A 16962-nucleotide genomic window follows, 5' to 3' on the forward strand; every position below is an offset into this window, starting at 1 on the left:
AACTTGACAGAGCTTGAATAATAAAATATATACAATCCAGGTTTGCAAAGCTTTCAGAGACTTACCCAGAAAGTCTCTGTAATCGCTGCCAAATGTGATTCTAACATGTGTTGACTCAGGGGGTTGAACGCTTTTCTAATCCGTTTTTCTCACCCCCCAAAAAATGTTAAAATTTTTCTTCCACACTGACATTACAGAGTATTTTGTGTAGATCGTTGACAAAAAAAATGACTATTAAATGCATTTGAATCCCCCTTTGTAACACAAAAAATGTGGAAAAATTCAAGGGGTGTGAATACTTTCTGAAGGTACTGTATAGTTAGGCTGTATGGTTACACCCCATGGTTACAGCTGTATCTATGGTTAGGTTGTATGGTTACACCCCATGGTTACAGCTGTATCTATGGTTAGGCTGTATGGTTACACCCCATGGTTACAGCTGTATCTATGGTTAGGTTGTATGGTTACACCCCATGGTTACAGCTGTATCTATGGTTAGGTTGTATGGTTACACCCCATGGTTACAGCTGTATCTATGGTTAGGTTGTATGGTTACACCCCATGGTTACAGCTGTATCTATGGTTAGGTTGTATGGTTACACCCCATGGTTACAGCTGTATCTATGGTTAGGTTGTATGGTTACACCCCATGGTTACAGCTGTATCTATGGTTAGGCTGTATGGTTACACCCCATGGTTACAGCTGTATCCATGGTTAGGCTGTATGGTTATTGTCTGATCTGACTGTGACTATAATAGCACCAGTTAACAAGCTCACTGAGCTTACACACTAACCCAGCTTAGCCTATAGCCAAAGCTGCTAAATCTATCGGATATAGGGGGAAGAAGGATCATCACTAAGTCACATGGATGTTGTGTTTTTAAACGTTTTAATGTTTGCTTTCGTAATAGAATATTCATTAGGCCTAGCGTATCTTTTCATATTGTAGGAGCCGTATCTGACGTCTCAATGGTTTTTGACTGGCTATAGCCACTACACATACGATTTTCTGGATCTTTGACGAGGAAGATGGTGTTATTTAAAAAAAAACAGGACATACTATTAGGACAGAAATTGATTCCTACTGAATAACATACTTCAAATTTCAGCTCCATCACAACATGTGACCTGGATCAACAAACAATTTATTCTAACTGAGCAGGTTTGTGCACCGTAATAATAAGCCACTCAGGTTTATCTTTAAGTACCTGAGCCTCATCAAAACTCAGGGGATCCCTGATATTATATTACTACTCTTGATAAAAGTCAAAAGTCCTCTCATCGGTAACAGTGTAAAATCTACTTCTTTTGGAAGACAGCTAATTGGAGTACATAGGAAAACAAAGCACAGAGCAGATTGCAACTCAGATTTGCATTGTGGTCAGACCTGGGTTCAAATACTATTCACAATCTACAAAAACATTTAGCGTTTGCTTTAGCTTGCCTGGAGTGCCAGGTGGGTGTGGTTTGCACTTTTGGGACTTTTCTATTGTTTCCATATCAACAGGCAAGCTCTCTCAAGCACAGCTGAAGCATTTGAAATGCTTTTAAATTGTATTTGAACCCAGGTCTGGGTGTGCTATATCTGACCATGAGGTTTATCAAACGTGCAACTCTGAAAACTTGTTCATAATCCTCCCTCATCATTTGCCTAACTCATGTTAATGTCCTGTTTCTATTTCAGGAAGTACCTTGCTTATCAGAAATGAGATATTTCTTTGCTATGGCTCTGGTTCCTTCACAGTTTCGATTGGTTAGTTAAGAACATGGAAGACCAAACAAACTCTACTGATCTTTTTAACGACTGAACTCTCAAAAATAAATAAATCATCAAAATAATTTAAAACAGAAAGAGAATTCCACATGAAAGATACATGAATAATAATGTCTAGGAATGTCCAGGCCATTACAGTCCTTACAGCAGCATATCCCGGCAGAGAGGAAAAACAGTCCATCTATTAGACTTAGTCCGGCTCAGATACTAGTTTCCACCCATGTTATTGGAGGCCCCACTGTAGGGCTGCAACTGGGCCTCCATGATGACCCCAGGCAGGTGCCACCACAGGGGAGCCGTCCCCTTGTCCGTCTTATATGACATCATCACAGTGGATACAATGGAGTTAGTAGGAGATGACAGCAAAGATGGTGGATAATTCAAGATAGTTCTCTCAGGCCGTTTATCATTGAAAAAAATGGTCTCCCATAGACACCAATGCAATAGCAACTGGGTCTGGTCTACTTAGTTCATTGACTTTCATTCAACCAGTAAACAAAACTGCGAGTGGGGTGTCTCGCTTCCTCTTCCGTCTGATGACAGCACAGAGGTCGCTTTATTTTCCCAGGGTTCTGTGCTCTCACTCTGTGGCACTTTACAGACAGCAGTTTAACTTGCCTTGGCAGGCTCCTTTGACTTGGCCGCCGCCTTGGCTGCCTTCTTCTTAGCTTTCTTACGTGCCTTCTCTTGTGCTTGCTTCTCTTCCTCCAACTTCTCCTTTTCCTTTTTCTTCTCCTGCTTCTCTGACTTGTACTTCCAGACCGGAGGCTCCAGGTGGCCCTTGTGCCTCTTCACCTTCTTCGCCTTCTTTGGTGTTTTGTCCTGAGACTTGGTGAAGGTGATCTTGGGGATGCAACCAGACGGGAATACAGAGTTCCGGTGGGCCATGGAACAAGGGATGAGGTATCGGATGCCACTGGCAGCCATCGAGAGAACACTATCGCTCCGCTCCGCGTTCGAGCAGCAGTTGGCGAGCGAGAAGGAGCTCGACGACACTGGCGCAGGCGTGAAGGAACATTTCACACCGTTACTATGACACACAGAGCTTTCCTCCAGGTCCTTGCTGCTGTGCTTCTCCATCAGTTCCGGCACGGCCAGGCGCCGCTTCCCGAGCTCGGGGGGGCTTGTGGGGCAGAGGGGCCGGCAGCCAGTGGAGACTAGAGGGCTGTGGATGGATGTGGTCATCTTCACCAGGTGGTCCATCACTCCGTTGTCCTGAGGGTCCTTGGGTAAGCTAATGGTCAGGCTGTCCTTCAGACGTTGAGTCAGTGTTTTGGGGATCATGGCTTTAGAAGAAGACAGAAGATAGAAGATTACTTCTATGTAGAACACCTAGTAACATTTGTTGCATTGCAATACAGTTTGATTCAGATTTATTGTCACAGAGACACACTACAGAGAAACACACATAGCCTACGCACGCCCAATGGAGAGGTTGGATAAATGGGTCAGCCGCAGTGCAGCCCCCTTGGAGCAGTTTATAGGTTACAACAGCAGGCTACTGGACCACTGCCCACCAGCTTTTTACCAGCCAGGGCAGGAATTGGAACCGGCAACCCTCTGGTTGCTGGCCGGCCTCTCTAACCTTTGGCAACCAGCTCCTTCAGCTTGGGCCACTCAATCACGTAGCTGTCGCAGAACTGCTCGGCGATGGGGTGCGCCTGGAGAACACGGAGACGCTGCAGGACCTCGAAGCGACCCGTCTTCAGTGCCCAGTCCGTGATGCTTTTCCCTCGGACCTCATCCACTACATTGATATCTGCACCTGGACATCGGGATAGGCAGGGAGACAGAGAAACAGGAAGGCACATCCAAAATGATCATAGGAGCTAGGCAAAAAGGTTAGGCACTAAAGAAATAAGGGAAACTGATCAAGACTAGATTTTTATAATGTAATGTGTGAGGCATGTACTCTGACAGTTGAAAGAAAATTAATGTCAGTGTAATCGTCCTACTATGTGGCCAGTGAAGGAACTGTAAAATGTGGAGGGAGATAGAGGATATAAACATAAACAGCAATACACTATGAGGTGGGCTATTCAATTCTGGTTCTGTAGGGTCGAAACACTTCCATTTTTCACCTCCTTATAATCAGGGACCAATTCAGACCTGGGACACCAGGTGATTCCAATTAACTACCAGGTAGAAACAAAAAAACAGAAATGCTTTGGCCTGCCAGAGCCAGAATTGAATAGTCCGGCGGCTACGGAAAGGAGAACTGTCACTATTTGATTGGCTAATAATGAGACAGTATGTGTTTATGAACATCTCCAGTTTGAAGCAGGAGAATCAAGGGTTTCAATTAAAGGGACAATCAGCAGTTGAAACAATGTTTCTAGTGCTGATTGCTGCTTTTAGGTTATTTGGTTAATTAGTTCTTAATTATTTAAATGGATGCATTATTGGATGGAGACGGACTCGCACTAGTGTCTATTTCAGAGGTTTGTCCTCAAGCATTTACTCAGCTGAAGAGGAATGCATTATAAGGCATGTGGACATAACACAAATTACACCACACCCAAAGCGTTTTTTTGTGCCTACAGATCACAGATCACCTTAATTAGGGAGGACGGGCTCATTGTAATGGCTGGAACGGAAATAATGAAATGGTATTGAACACATCAAATACACGGTTTCCATGTGGTTGATACCATTTCATTTACTCCATTCCAGCCATTATTATGAGCTGTCCTCCCCTCAGCAGCCTCCTATGTTACAGATAAGAATAGGTAGTAGGGTGACTTGATGGTGACCTGTCTTGACTTATGTAGCGTTAATAGGTGTTACCACAGCCATGTCTATATCAGTCCTGGTAAATCCACACAAAGCTAATCCAGCCTGCAACCCAAAACAGCTAGTCCCAGATAAGACAAGAACATGAGAATAGAAAACCAATGTCCTCAGATTTGACCCTTGAACTCAGATAGATGTGCGTCATCATCCTTCTCCACCTAAATGGCTGTCATAATCATACACTTGGTCTGTGTCTGAAATAGCACCCTATTCCCTATATAGTGCACTACTTTTTTTTCTCTTTAACACATTCACGGTAACCATAGAAACATAATGAATAATACAATAGTCATTCTAGTTCTATGATGATAAGTTGATAACCCATTTCACCATAGTAACTGTGCTTCTACTAATTCGAGAATAAACAGAAGATATCAGTTAGGAAGTTGTCAGTATGGAGAGGGAGGATTTGCGCCACTTGGAAAAGGAAAACCCCTGGAAATAGTCTTTAGAAGTCCTTCCAACCCTGCACTCAAAGACTTCTGTTCAATGACTACTCCAATTCTTGATTTCACTGACTATAGCCACTTACCGGCCATGAGGAGGGAAGACACACAGTCCACCCTGCCTTGCATGGCTGCCTTGATGAGGGCAGTGAAGCCCCGGTTGTCCCTCACCTCCAGGTCTATCTTAGGGTAGTAGTTCAGGATGAAGTTTAGAATGGAGATGTAGCCTGAGTGGAGAGAGGGGCTGTTATTAGGAAGGTTTAAGTTGCCATAGTTGTTATCATCAGTGGAATTAGGTGGGAATCTTCCGGGGAAAATTTTAACACGTTTTGTAACTGAATGGCCGATGACTGTGATTAAGTTCCCAGTTGATTTTGTTCCAGTTACACCCCTGAGTATAATGCTTTGACCCCTACCAGATCATGGAATAGGTGCTTCTATTGATATGATATGCTCACCAAAGCTAGCCAGCATATTATTGCAATGCTTACCGGCCTGGGCAGCGATCATCAGTGCTGTGTTGCCTTCATTGTCCTGATGGTTAATGTCGATCAGTGGGCACGTGTGTAGACCATAGACCATGTCCACATAGCCTCTGGAGACAGCAAGCATCAGACCATTCTGACATGGAAACAAAGCAGAACCCAGATGTGGTCATTCAATATGCTCTAATGCAGTGTTTCTCCACCTTTTATGTACCAGAAACCGGCAAGCTTTTCTTCTTCCTCCTTGTGGGACCTCTTACATTAAAATGAACATTTGAGTAACTCACTAAAAAAGTGTAAGCCAACCATCTCAAAGACCAGTCAGTATCATCCCAGGAATCATTGCCAGTCCGCAGGCCAAATGTTGAGAAACACTGCTCTAAGGCAGGGTTTTGCCCTAGCACTACACAGCTGATTCAAATCAGCTCTGATTATTTGAATCAGCTGTGTGGTGCTGGGGCAAAAACCAAGACGTGCACTCAGGGGGGCAGAGTTTGGGAAACCCTGTTCTAAGGTACAACATCTGAGGCCATAAGATTTTCTTAGAATAGTCCCATCCTACGCTTCAAGTATTTGAAAGAAATCAAATACTTATTGAACCCAGAACCACCTGAGGGAAACATGACATAGTCCTTACCATGCCATTGATGTCCAGCTCCATAACCTCTTCCTTAGTAACCCCCCTCTCCAGGACCCTCCGTAGCGTCAGCGCCTCGTTCCTGTTACAGGCCTCGTACAGCGTAGAGGTGGTGCCTCCTCTACCCCGCTCCATCTCATAGTCTGGCATGATAGAGTCCTCCGACACTAAGCTTGCCGTTTCGGACTCATTCTCAGAGAGTTCAGAATCCTCGGACGGACCAGCGCCTAGTTGGGGATCATCTTGTGCATGAGCCATCACTGGACCTCCAGGTGGACCACCGAGAGGAGGGGATCACACCCGACCAAGAGGCCTCCTCTGGCCACGGGAGGATGAGATGTGGAGAGGACCCTGTCTGGACCCTGCTGATGATTACCACATCACAGCTGCTCCCTGGAAGAATAGACACAGACATACATGACTAGAGGGACACAGACAAACAGACACAGAACAGCAAGAGCGCGTTCGCACACACACACACATGCACACACACAATATGACTGTCACACTCTTACACAACAGAGATAGCTCTAATTCAATTACACATTGTGAAACAATTGGCAACTCAATTATGGATGTGATGAATCAAACGTCCTGTTTGTACCCTATTTTGGCTCCCTTCTCTTCCATTTCCCCAAGATATGATCCTTTTTTTTAATCAAAGAGTGTTTATCAATAGCTGATAGAGAGTCTCTAAACCTTCTCTGCCTCACAGTAAACCAACTGAAATAAACCAGCATGGATCTAGTTGGCATGAAACATGCATATATTGTATAAGAATAGCCATCAAACAATCCTTTAGAGTCTGGATTTACACTACATTCAATTACCAATGTGACAAAACATTTTATAATCATTAGCCTACATAGTTGGTTGACCCTCTCATCTCCACATCTTTCAGTCGATGTTGATCTGTCAAGTAAGTTGCTCCTGAACAGCCTCCTAAGGTTCCCATTGACCTGAGACGGCACGGCCGTAACTCCTATGTTTTCTATTTCCAGCCTGGTCTGAGTGTAAGGTCTGGTCCACTGATTGGTCTTAGTCAGTGTGAGTGAGGGAGGTTGTAAAGTAGATGAGCCTCAATCCCCCCAGACCTGAGGAGAGCCTTAATGACCGATTCACCTTCTTGGGCCGATGCAACCTGTATAGTGTTTGCTCCGATATTTTCTTTTTTACGTTGTCCTTTTCAGCACGGTTCTATCAACTATGGGGGATTCGTAACCAGGCCAGCCTAGTACAGCTCGGCTAGGGTTGGGTAGCTTAGGTCCTATAGTGTGAATCAGGCTGAGGAGAACCTAGCCCCTCCCAGCCAGGTGTAGTTGACAGGAGGAGGTATTGTAATCTGAACAATTACAGCAGTCAGAAATAATCTGCCCTCTCAGCCTCGTCACGGTGCAACCAACGTGCTACAGATAGACGTTTTGTAACTGGATTGAGGCCAGGACACCAGGACGCCCTACTGGACACCAGGACGCCCTACTGGACACCAGGACGCCCTACTGGACACCAGGACGCCCTACTGGACACCAGGACGCCCTACTGGACACCAGGACGCCCTACTGGACACCAGGACGCCCTACTGGACAACAGGACGCCCTACTCGGAGACACATTGAACGTGACGGTCTAGTCTGTATCTGGAGGTCAATACCAGGATTAATAGATAAACCTTGCGTTTAAATAAAGCATCTTGGGAAGTTTTCTAATGTCTATACTGAGCACACACTGTAAGCCTGCTTTATACACATTGCATAAACTATCAGGGAGAGTTTAATAAGCATTCAATGCATTTACGTTTAAAGCAATTATCTAAAGAACATGAAAAGGGAGGTCTACTGCTGCTGAACACAGACTAACAAGAATGATGTTTTCAGGAATAAGAAATTCAACAAAAAGCTTTGACTTCTCTCTCAGTGAGTCAGCCTATGTAGGCTAAGTGATAGGGTGTGTGTAATGGGTATAGACAGGGCATATGGTGCAGACTGCCTGCCTGCTATCATGTCTGGGAAGCCAGGCTGGGCCAGGCCGGCTACAGCATCTGTCACTGCATGGGGCTTCACCTTCAACTAGAGTAGAGTAGCCTGCTGGGTACTAATCAACCAATCTGTGCACACACACACACACACACACACACACACACACACACACACACACACACACACACACACACACACACACACACACACACACACACACACACACACACACACACACACACACCATTCACAGAAATCACACTCAAAATGAATCATTTTCTCTTTAAAGATGAAGTAGCATTAACATTTAGATGTAGATAAGGTATTTACATTCCTGGTCATGAAGTAAAACGCCATGGTGCACGGAAAGATCTGCCATGTAAATGTTGCTGTACAATGTTACCAACTGCCCTGGTAACAATCAGCAACAATGTTACCAACTGCCCTGGTAACAATCAGAAACAATGTTACCAACTTCCCTGGTAACAATCAGTAACAATGTTACCAACTGCCCTGGTAACAATCAGTAACAATGTTACCAACTGCCCTGGTAACAATCAGCAACAATGTTACCAACTGCCCTGGTAACAATCAGCAACAATGTTACCAACTGCCCTGGTAACAATCAGCAGCAATGTTACCAACTGCACTGGTAACAATCAGCAACAATGTTACCAACTGCACTGGTAACAATCAGCAACAATGTTACCAACTGCACTGGTAACAATCAGTAACAATGTTACCAACTGCCCTGGTAACAATCAGCAACAATGTTACCAACTGCCCTGGTAACAATCAGTAACAATGTTACCAACTGCCCTGGTAACAATCAGTAACAATGTTACCAACTTCCCTGGTAACAATCAGTAACAATGTTACCAACTGCACTGGTAACAATCAGCAACAATGTTACCAACTGCACTGGTAACAATCAGCAACAATGTTACCAACTGCACTGGAAACAATCAGAAACAATGTTGGTAACTGCACTGGTAACAATCAGCAACAATGTTACCAACTGCACTGGTAACAATCAGCAACACTGTTACCAACTGCCCTGGTAACAATCAGAAACAATGTTGGTAACTGCGCTGGTAACAATCAGCAACAATGTTGGTAACTGCTCTGGTAACAATCAGCAACAATGTCGGTAACTGCTCTGGTAACAATCAGTAACAATGTTACCAACTGCACTGGTAACAATCAGTAACAATGTTACCAACTGCACTGGTAACAATCAGCAACAATGTTACCAACTGCACTGGTAACAATCTTACCAACTGCACTGGTAACAATCAGCAGCAATGTTACCAACTGCACTGGTAACAATCAGCAACAATGTTGGTAACTGCCCTGGTAACATTCAGCAACAATGTTGGTAACTGAGCTGGTAGCAATCAGAAACAATGTTCGTAACTGCCCTGGTAACAATCAGCAACAACGTTGATAACTGCTCGGTTAACAATCAGTAACAATGTTACCAACTGCCCTGGTAACAATCAGTAACAATGTTACCAACTGCCCTGGTAACAATCAGTAACATTGTTACCAACTGCACTGGTAACAATCAGCAACAATGTTACCAACTGCCCTGGTAACAATCAGCAAAAATGTTACCAACTGCACTGGTAACAATCAGTAACAATGTTACCAACTGCACTGGTAACAATGTTACCAAATGCACTGGTAACAATCAGCAACAATGTTACCAACTGCACTGGTAACAATCAGCAACAATGTTACCAACTGCACTGGTAACAATGTTACCAACTGCCCTGGTAACAATCTTACCAACTGCACTGGTAACAATCAGCAACACTGTTACCAACTGCACTGGTAACAATCAGCAACAATGTTGGTAACTGCTCTGGTAACAATCAGCAACAATGTCGGTAACTGCTCTGGTAACAATCAGCAACAATGTTACCAACTGCACTGGTAACAATCAGCAACAATGTCACCAACTGCACTGGTAACAATCAGCAGCAATGTTACCAACTGCACTGGTAACAATCAGCAACAATGTTACCAACTGCACTGGTAACAATCAGAAACAATGTTACCAACTGCACTGGTAACAATCAGCAACAATGTTACCAACTGCACTGGTAACAATCAGCAACAATGTCGGTAACTGCTCTGGTAACAATCAGCAACAATGTCGGCAACTGCTCTGGTAACAATCAGCAACAATGTTGGTAACTGCCCTGGTAACAATCAGTAACAATGTTGGTAACAGCTCTGGTAACAATCAGCAACAATGTTGGTAACTGCCCTGGTAACAATCAGCAACAATGTTGGTAACTGCACCTGGTAACAATGTTGTTAATTGCCCTGGTAACAATCAGCAACAATGTTGGTAACTGAGCTGGTAACAATCAGCAACAATGTTGGTAACTGCTCTGGTAACAATCAGCAACAATGTTGGTAACTGAGCTGGTAACAATCAGCAACAATGTTGGTAACTGTGCTGGTAACAATCAGCAACAATGTTGGTAACTGCCCTGGTAACAATCAGCAACAATGTTGGTAACTGAGCTGGTAACAATCAGCAACAATGTTGGTAACTGCCCTGGTAACAATCATCAACAATGTTGGTAACTGCCCTGGTAACAATCAGCAACAATGTTGGTAACTGAGCTGGTAACAGTCAGCAACAATGTTGGTAACTGCCCTGGTAACAATCAGCAACAATGTTGGTAACTGTGCTGGTAACAATCAGCAACAATGTTGGTAACTGCTCTGGTAACAATCAGCAACAATGTTGGTAACTGCCCTGGTAACAATCAGCAACAATGTTGGTAACTGCCCTGGTAACAATCAGCAACAATGTTGGTAACTGCCCTGGTAACAATCAGCAACAATGTTGGTAACTGCCCTGGTAACAATCAGCAACAATGTTGGTAACTGCTCTGGTAAAAATCAGCAACAATATTGTTTGAGAAAGTTATCTGTAACTTCTCACGTTGCGTAAAACAGAATTCCCAAATGCATCTCTGTGCACAGACAGAAAAAGAATGGCTATTTTGCTCCAAGGACTGACTGCTATTTTTAGCAATCCTTGATGCTGCTTCTCTGTCTTTTGCTGACAGAAAAAAATGTGTTTATATGTGTGTGTGTGCATGTGTTTTTTATGTGCATGTGTGTGTGTGCATGTGTTTGTGTGTGAATGTATATCTGCGCGCCGTTGTGTGTGTGTGTGTGTGTGTGTGTGCACGCCTGCCTGTGTGTGTGTGAAGGGGCAGGGATGGGAAAACCTTATTTTTCACCGCAACATAAACAAAGCTGTCGTCCACAGAGGGGCATTGATGTGATTTTATCTCTCTAGCTGCTTGATTTGGCCCTGCTTTTCCCTACAGAATCACACAGCAATGTTTTCCAATCTCTTCACAAAGAATTAGCCTTACCACTTGTTTTTAACTACCTACATGACTACAGCTTAGCCTACTCATTAGTCTAAAAGCTTCCTTTAAGTAGGATCATGTAGGATCTAGTTTAACCACAGATAGGAACACTCAACCTCTTAAAGTCCCACAAGCCTTTGTTTTCATTCTTTTGCTGTTCCTCTTAGAAGAATGAAGATCGATATCACTACAACTCGTCCTCTATGCCTGGCTGCATAACCATGTGTTTCTTCCTCTAACTTCCCCGGCTTGGACAATATACTACTGAGCAGTGGAGGCTGCTGAGGGGAGGACGGCTCATGATAATGTCTGGAATGGAGCAAATGGAATGGTAATAAACACATGGAAACCATGTGTTTGATGTATTTGATACTATTCCACTCATTCCGCTCCAGACATTACCATAAGCCCATCCTCCCCAATTAAGGTGCCACCAACCTCCTGTGCTACTGGGTCACATTACAACAACTTGTTCTCGAACAACCTTCCCTGAAAATCTGATTTCACAAGTCTCTGTTGTTTCTCCGAACAACAAAGTGTGGAAGGAGAACATTATAAAAGGTGCTATCAATCCACAGCATGCGCCTCTGATAAGATCCTGTACAGAAAGTAGTGGGACCATGAACTTTGACAGAGTTACAAACCCATACATGCCAATAAGTCTCACCATAAAACGGTTGTCTATCCAATGGAGGGTATTGTCCTCTTCTCTCTCCCTTTGTTTACTCCCTTTCTCCGTCTTCCTGGGTCAATACAGCATACGCATCCCCTCTTCCTCTGTTCCTCTGGGTTTGTCTGGCTAAGTACCAGCAACAACAGACCCGTGCTGCTCCAGCTAACTTGCTCTAACCCCCTCCTTACCGTGTGCCTAGGCTGTCCGATGGATCACCACCGCCACACAATCCTCCTCCCTGGTCTTTACATAGACAATGAACGCAAAGTCAGGCAGCAGGCAGCCTGTAGCTGTAAGTTTGTCAGGAGGCAGCATGCTCTCACCCGATTACAGGAGATTTACAGGAGGATTAGAAGGCAAGAAACAGCGGAAGGAGAGCATTTCACCTGACAGGCTGGCTAGAAGCTGAGCAGGAGGGACTGCTCTCTCTCTCCCTCTGTCTCTCCAAGTCATTGTCAATCTCTCTCGCCCTCCCTCTTTCTCTCCCCCTTTCTCTCTCTTTCTCCCTCTCTCTCCTCCCTTTCTCTCCCCTACTCTTCTACCTCTATCAGTCATTCTCCATATCTCTTCTTCTGTCAGAGCCAACCTCTCTAAAGGTCTAAGATTAGTCCGATGATGAAATCACACATTATGTAAGTCAGTCAGTCTGTTGTAGTGGAATGGACCCTGTGTGTGTGTGTGTGTGTGGGGGTGTGGGTGTGGGTGTGGGTGTGTGTGTGTGTGTGTGTGTGTGTGTGTGTCTGTGTGTGTGTGGGTGGGTGGGTGTACGCTCCGATCCCCTGCCCCCCTGTCCAGTTGTATAATCCCACTCCCAGTTTTTTTGTGAGTGTGAACAGCTCCAGAGAAGTACACACAGCCTGAAGCCTGTTAGCCTAGCTGTTTTACCATGTAAAGCCATTGGAAGGGAAACAAACTAACCTGTTACTGAGAGACAGGGGCCTAGTCAGTTAATTGTTCCCATGATGGCATGTAAAGGACGCACACACACACACACACACACACACACACACACACACACACACACACACACACACACACACACACACACACACACACACACACACACACACACACACACACACACACAGGAAGGTAGAGGCACATGTCCATCCACAGACATCTTTAGACATCTCAATGTGTAATCGGGGTCAGCCTTTTGGGGGCCATAAGCGTGATTTGGTTGGACCCCCTACCTCGCGGGAAATACATTTTAGTGGCTCCTCTCTTGATGACGGAGAGAAACATTTTAGTTTTAAAGGTAATTCCCTGCAATTCTACACATTTTGCCATGGGGCAGGGACAAGTTTTTGTAATTTTATGACAAATTTCCTGCCATTCTACCCATTTTGCCATGACTTATGCCATGTTAATGATATCTAAATGAGACTCACTAACAAAATCAATGGGGGCCCCTTGGAGGTCAGGGCCCCTGGGCACATGCCCTGTGTGCCCAGTTGGTATTCGGCCATGATTACTACAACTTTAGATAGCTGGCTAGACAAACTTTCCAATCTAAAAATTGTTAGTCGGCATGGCGAATTGTGTGACTGTCAGTGACTGATCTAAGAGAAAAACTGCTGATGCACAACCACATTCTGAAATTGCACCTGCTGTATTCTACTATTCTATCTCTCAACAGTACGTTGAGACGGGACTGAGTTCTTTGGCTTTATGCCTTATGCCCTGATCAGGGTACACACCAGTTTAACGCAGAGCTCCAGTTACCAAGTAACAGAGAGAGAGCACTCTGACCCCTGCTGGTTTTAAAGAGAATCACTACGTCTCCAGTACATTCCTGTCCATTCTATCAGGTGCTACAGGTGTTCAAAGTGTAATATATACATGCCGTATAGCAGACACTTTTATACAAAGCGACTAACAGTAGCGCCTGCATACATTTTCGCATAGGTGGCCCGAGAGGGATTTATACCACAATCCTGACGTTGAAAGTGGAATATTCTACCAACTTTACCATACAGCAACAGAAGGGTCCATGTCTTAGGATAACTGAAATAGACTGAGTGTACATTTCAGGGCACTGTTAAGCTGAGCATTTTAAAACAGGCCTAAGGACATTAGCCACAACCGAAGGTACCTGTGCTCTCTGAGCTCTCTGGCCCTCCTCTCACTGAGGTGACCACATGGACAATACTAATGCACCAACAACTACATTTACATAACTATGCCTATCATAGAGCGATGGAAGGGCAAAGCTTTTTCTTTTCAAAAACCCTGTAGCTATACTCGTAAAATGAACAATAAAAGTATGTCAGATTTCGCCAATCGAAGCCCCTGCACTAACATCCTGTCAACACTGTGACAGGTTGAGATCTGTCAGCTGATCTCGTATTAACAGTTAATTAGACAGACAACTGCTGATGCTAGCAACACCCCACTGCTGTTTCTGGCTTCCAATCCCTGTCAATCCTATCAAATGTCATTCGCCCATTTTTTTATTTTATTTTTATTTGACCTTTATTTAACCAGGTAGTCTAGTTGAGAAGAAGTTCTCATTTGCAACTGCGACCTGGCCAAGATAAAGCATAGCAGTTCGACACATACAACAACACAGACTTACACATGGAATAAACAAACATACAATCAATAATACAGTAGAAAAAGTCTAAATACAGCATGTGCAAATGAGGTAAGATAAGGGAGGTAAGGCAATAAATAGGCCATGGTGGTGAAGTAATTACAATATAGCAATTAAACACTGGAATGGTAGAATGTGCAGAAGATGAATGTGCAAGTAGAGATACTGGGGTGCAAAGGAGCAAGATAAATAAATAAACACAGTATGGGGATGAGGTAGTTGGATGGGCTATTTACAGATGGGCTATGTACAGGTGCAGTGATCTGTGAGCTGCTCTGACAGCTGGTGCTTAAAGCTAGTGAGGGAGAAAAGAGTCTCCAGTTTTAGTGATTTTTGCAGTTCGTTCCAGTCATTGGCAGCAGAGAACTGGAAGGAGAGGCGGCCAAAGGAAGAATTGGCTTTGGGGGTGACCAGTGAGATATACCTGCTGGAGCGCGTGCTCTGGGTGGGTGCTGCTATGGTGACCAGTGAGCTGAGATAAGGCGGGGCTTTACCTAGCAGAGACTTGTAGATGACCTGGAGCCAGTGGGTTTGGCGACGAGTATGAAGCGAGGGCCAGCCAACGAGAGTGTACAGGTCGCAGTGGTGGGTAGTATATGGAGCTTTGGTGACAAAACGGATGGTACTGTGATAGACTGCATCCAATTTGTTGAGTAGAGTGTTGGAGGCTAATTTCTAAATGACATCGCCAAAGTCGAGGATCGGTAGGATGGTCAGTTTTACGAGGTTATGTTTGGCAGCATGAGTGAAGGATGCTTTGTTGCGAAATAGGAAGCCGATTCTAGATTTAATTTTGGATTGGAGATGTTTAATGTGAGTCTGGAAGGAGAGTTTACAGTCTAACCAGACACCTAGGTATTTGAAGTTGTCAACATATTCTAAGTCAGAACCGTCCAGAGTAGTGATGCTGGACGGGCGGGCAGGTGCGGGCAGCGATCGGTTGAAGAGCATGCATTTAGTTTTACTTGCATTTAAGAGCAGTTGGAGGCCACGGAAGGAGAGATGAATGGCATTGAAGCTCGCCTGGAGGGTAGTTAACACAGTGTCCAAAGAAGGGCCAGAGGTATACAGAATGGGGTCGTCTGCGTACAGGTGGGTCAAAGAATCACCAGCAGCAAGAGCGACATCATTGATGTATACAGAGAAGAGAGTCGGCCCGAGAATTGAACCCTGTGGCACCCCCATAGAGACTGCCAGAGGTCCGGACAACAGGCCCTCCGATTTGACACACTGAACTCTATCAGAGAAGTAGTTGGTGAACTAGGCGAGGCAGTCATTTGAGAAACCAAGGCTATTGAGTCTGCCAATAAGAATGTTGTGATTGACAGAGTCGAAAGCCTTAGCCAGGTCGATGAATACGGCTGCACAGTAATGTCTCTTATCGATGGCAGTTATGATATCGTTTAGGACCTTGAGCATGGCTGAGGTGCACCCAGGACCAGCTCTGAAACCAGATTGCATAGCAGAGAAGGTATGGTGGGATTCGAAATGGTCGGTCATCTGTTTGTTAACTTGGCTTTTGAAGACCTTAGAAAGGCAGGGTAGGATAGATATAGGTCTGTAGCAGTTTGGGTCTAGAGTGTCTCCCCCTTTGAAGAGGGGGATGACCGCGGCAGCTTTCCAATCTATGGGAATCTCAGACGATACGAAAGAGAGGTTGAACAGGCTAGTAATAGGGGTTGCAAAAATTTCTGCAGATCATTTTAGAAAGAGAGGGTCCAGATTGTCTAGCCCGGCTAATTTGTAGGAGTCCAGATTTTGCAGCTCTTTCAGAACATCAGCTATCTGGATTTGGGTGAAGGAGAAATGGGAGAGGCTTGGGCGAGTTGCTGTGTGGGGTGGAGGGCTGTTGATCGGGTTAGGGGTAGCCAGGTGGAAGCATGGCCAGCCGTAGAAAAATGCTTATTGAAATTCTCAATTATAGTGGATTTATCGGTGGTGACAGTGTTTCCTAACCTCAGTGCAGTGGGCAGCTGGGAGGAGGTGCTCTTATGCTGCATGGACTTTACAGTGTCCCAGAACTTTTTTGAGTTTGTGCTCAAATTTCTGCTTGAAAAAGCTAGCCTTAGCTTTCCTAACTGCCTGTGTATATTTGTTCCTAACATCCCTGAAAAGTTGCATATCATGGGGGCTATTCGATGCTAATGCATCGGATGTTTTTGTGCTGGTCAAGGGCAG

The 16962-nt window shown here is 44.6% G+C and overlaps 1 protein-coding gene across 2 annotated transcripts; it reads right to left on the reverse strand.

The window, feature by feature from the left end:
• Nucleotides 1-43: 43 nt before the first annotated feature.
• On the reverse strand, nt 44-12630 carry LOC106572673 (photoreceptor ankyrin repeat protein). Of its 2 annotated transcripts, XM_014147054.2 has the most exons (6): nt 12183-12630; nt 6137-6529; nt 5506-5635; nt 5101-5241; nt 3361-3540; nt 45-3061 (listed from the first exon to the last, which is right to left on the reverse strand). In XM_014147054.2, the coding sequence occupies exons 2-6, from the start codon at nt 6392-6394 to the stop codon at nt 2385-2387; spliced, it is 1386 nt and encodes a 461-aa protein (XP_014002529.1). In that variant the 5' UTR covers nt 6395-6529; nt 12183-12630; the 3' UTR covers nt 45-2384. The 2 variants fall into 2 exon arrangements, with proteins under 2 accessions (XP_014002530.1, XP_014002529.1); XM_014147055.2 differs by lacking the exons at nt 6137-6529; nt 12183-12630 and adding an exon at nt 5787-5886 and having other exon boundaries at nt 44-3061.
• Between the last annotated feature and the right edge of the window lie 4332 nt (nt 12631-16962).

Source organism: Salmo salar, chromosome ssa15 (genome assembly GCF_905237065.1).
Source record: "Salmo salar chromosome ssa15, Ssal_v3.1, whole genome shotgun sequence".
Taxonomy (NCBI): Eukaryota; Metazoa; Chordata; class Actinopteri; order Salmoniformes; family Salmonidae; genus Salmo; species Salmo salar.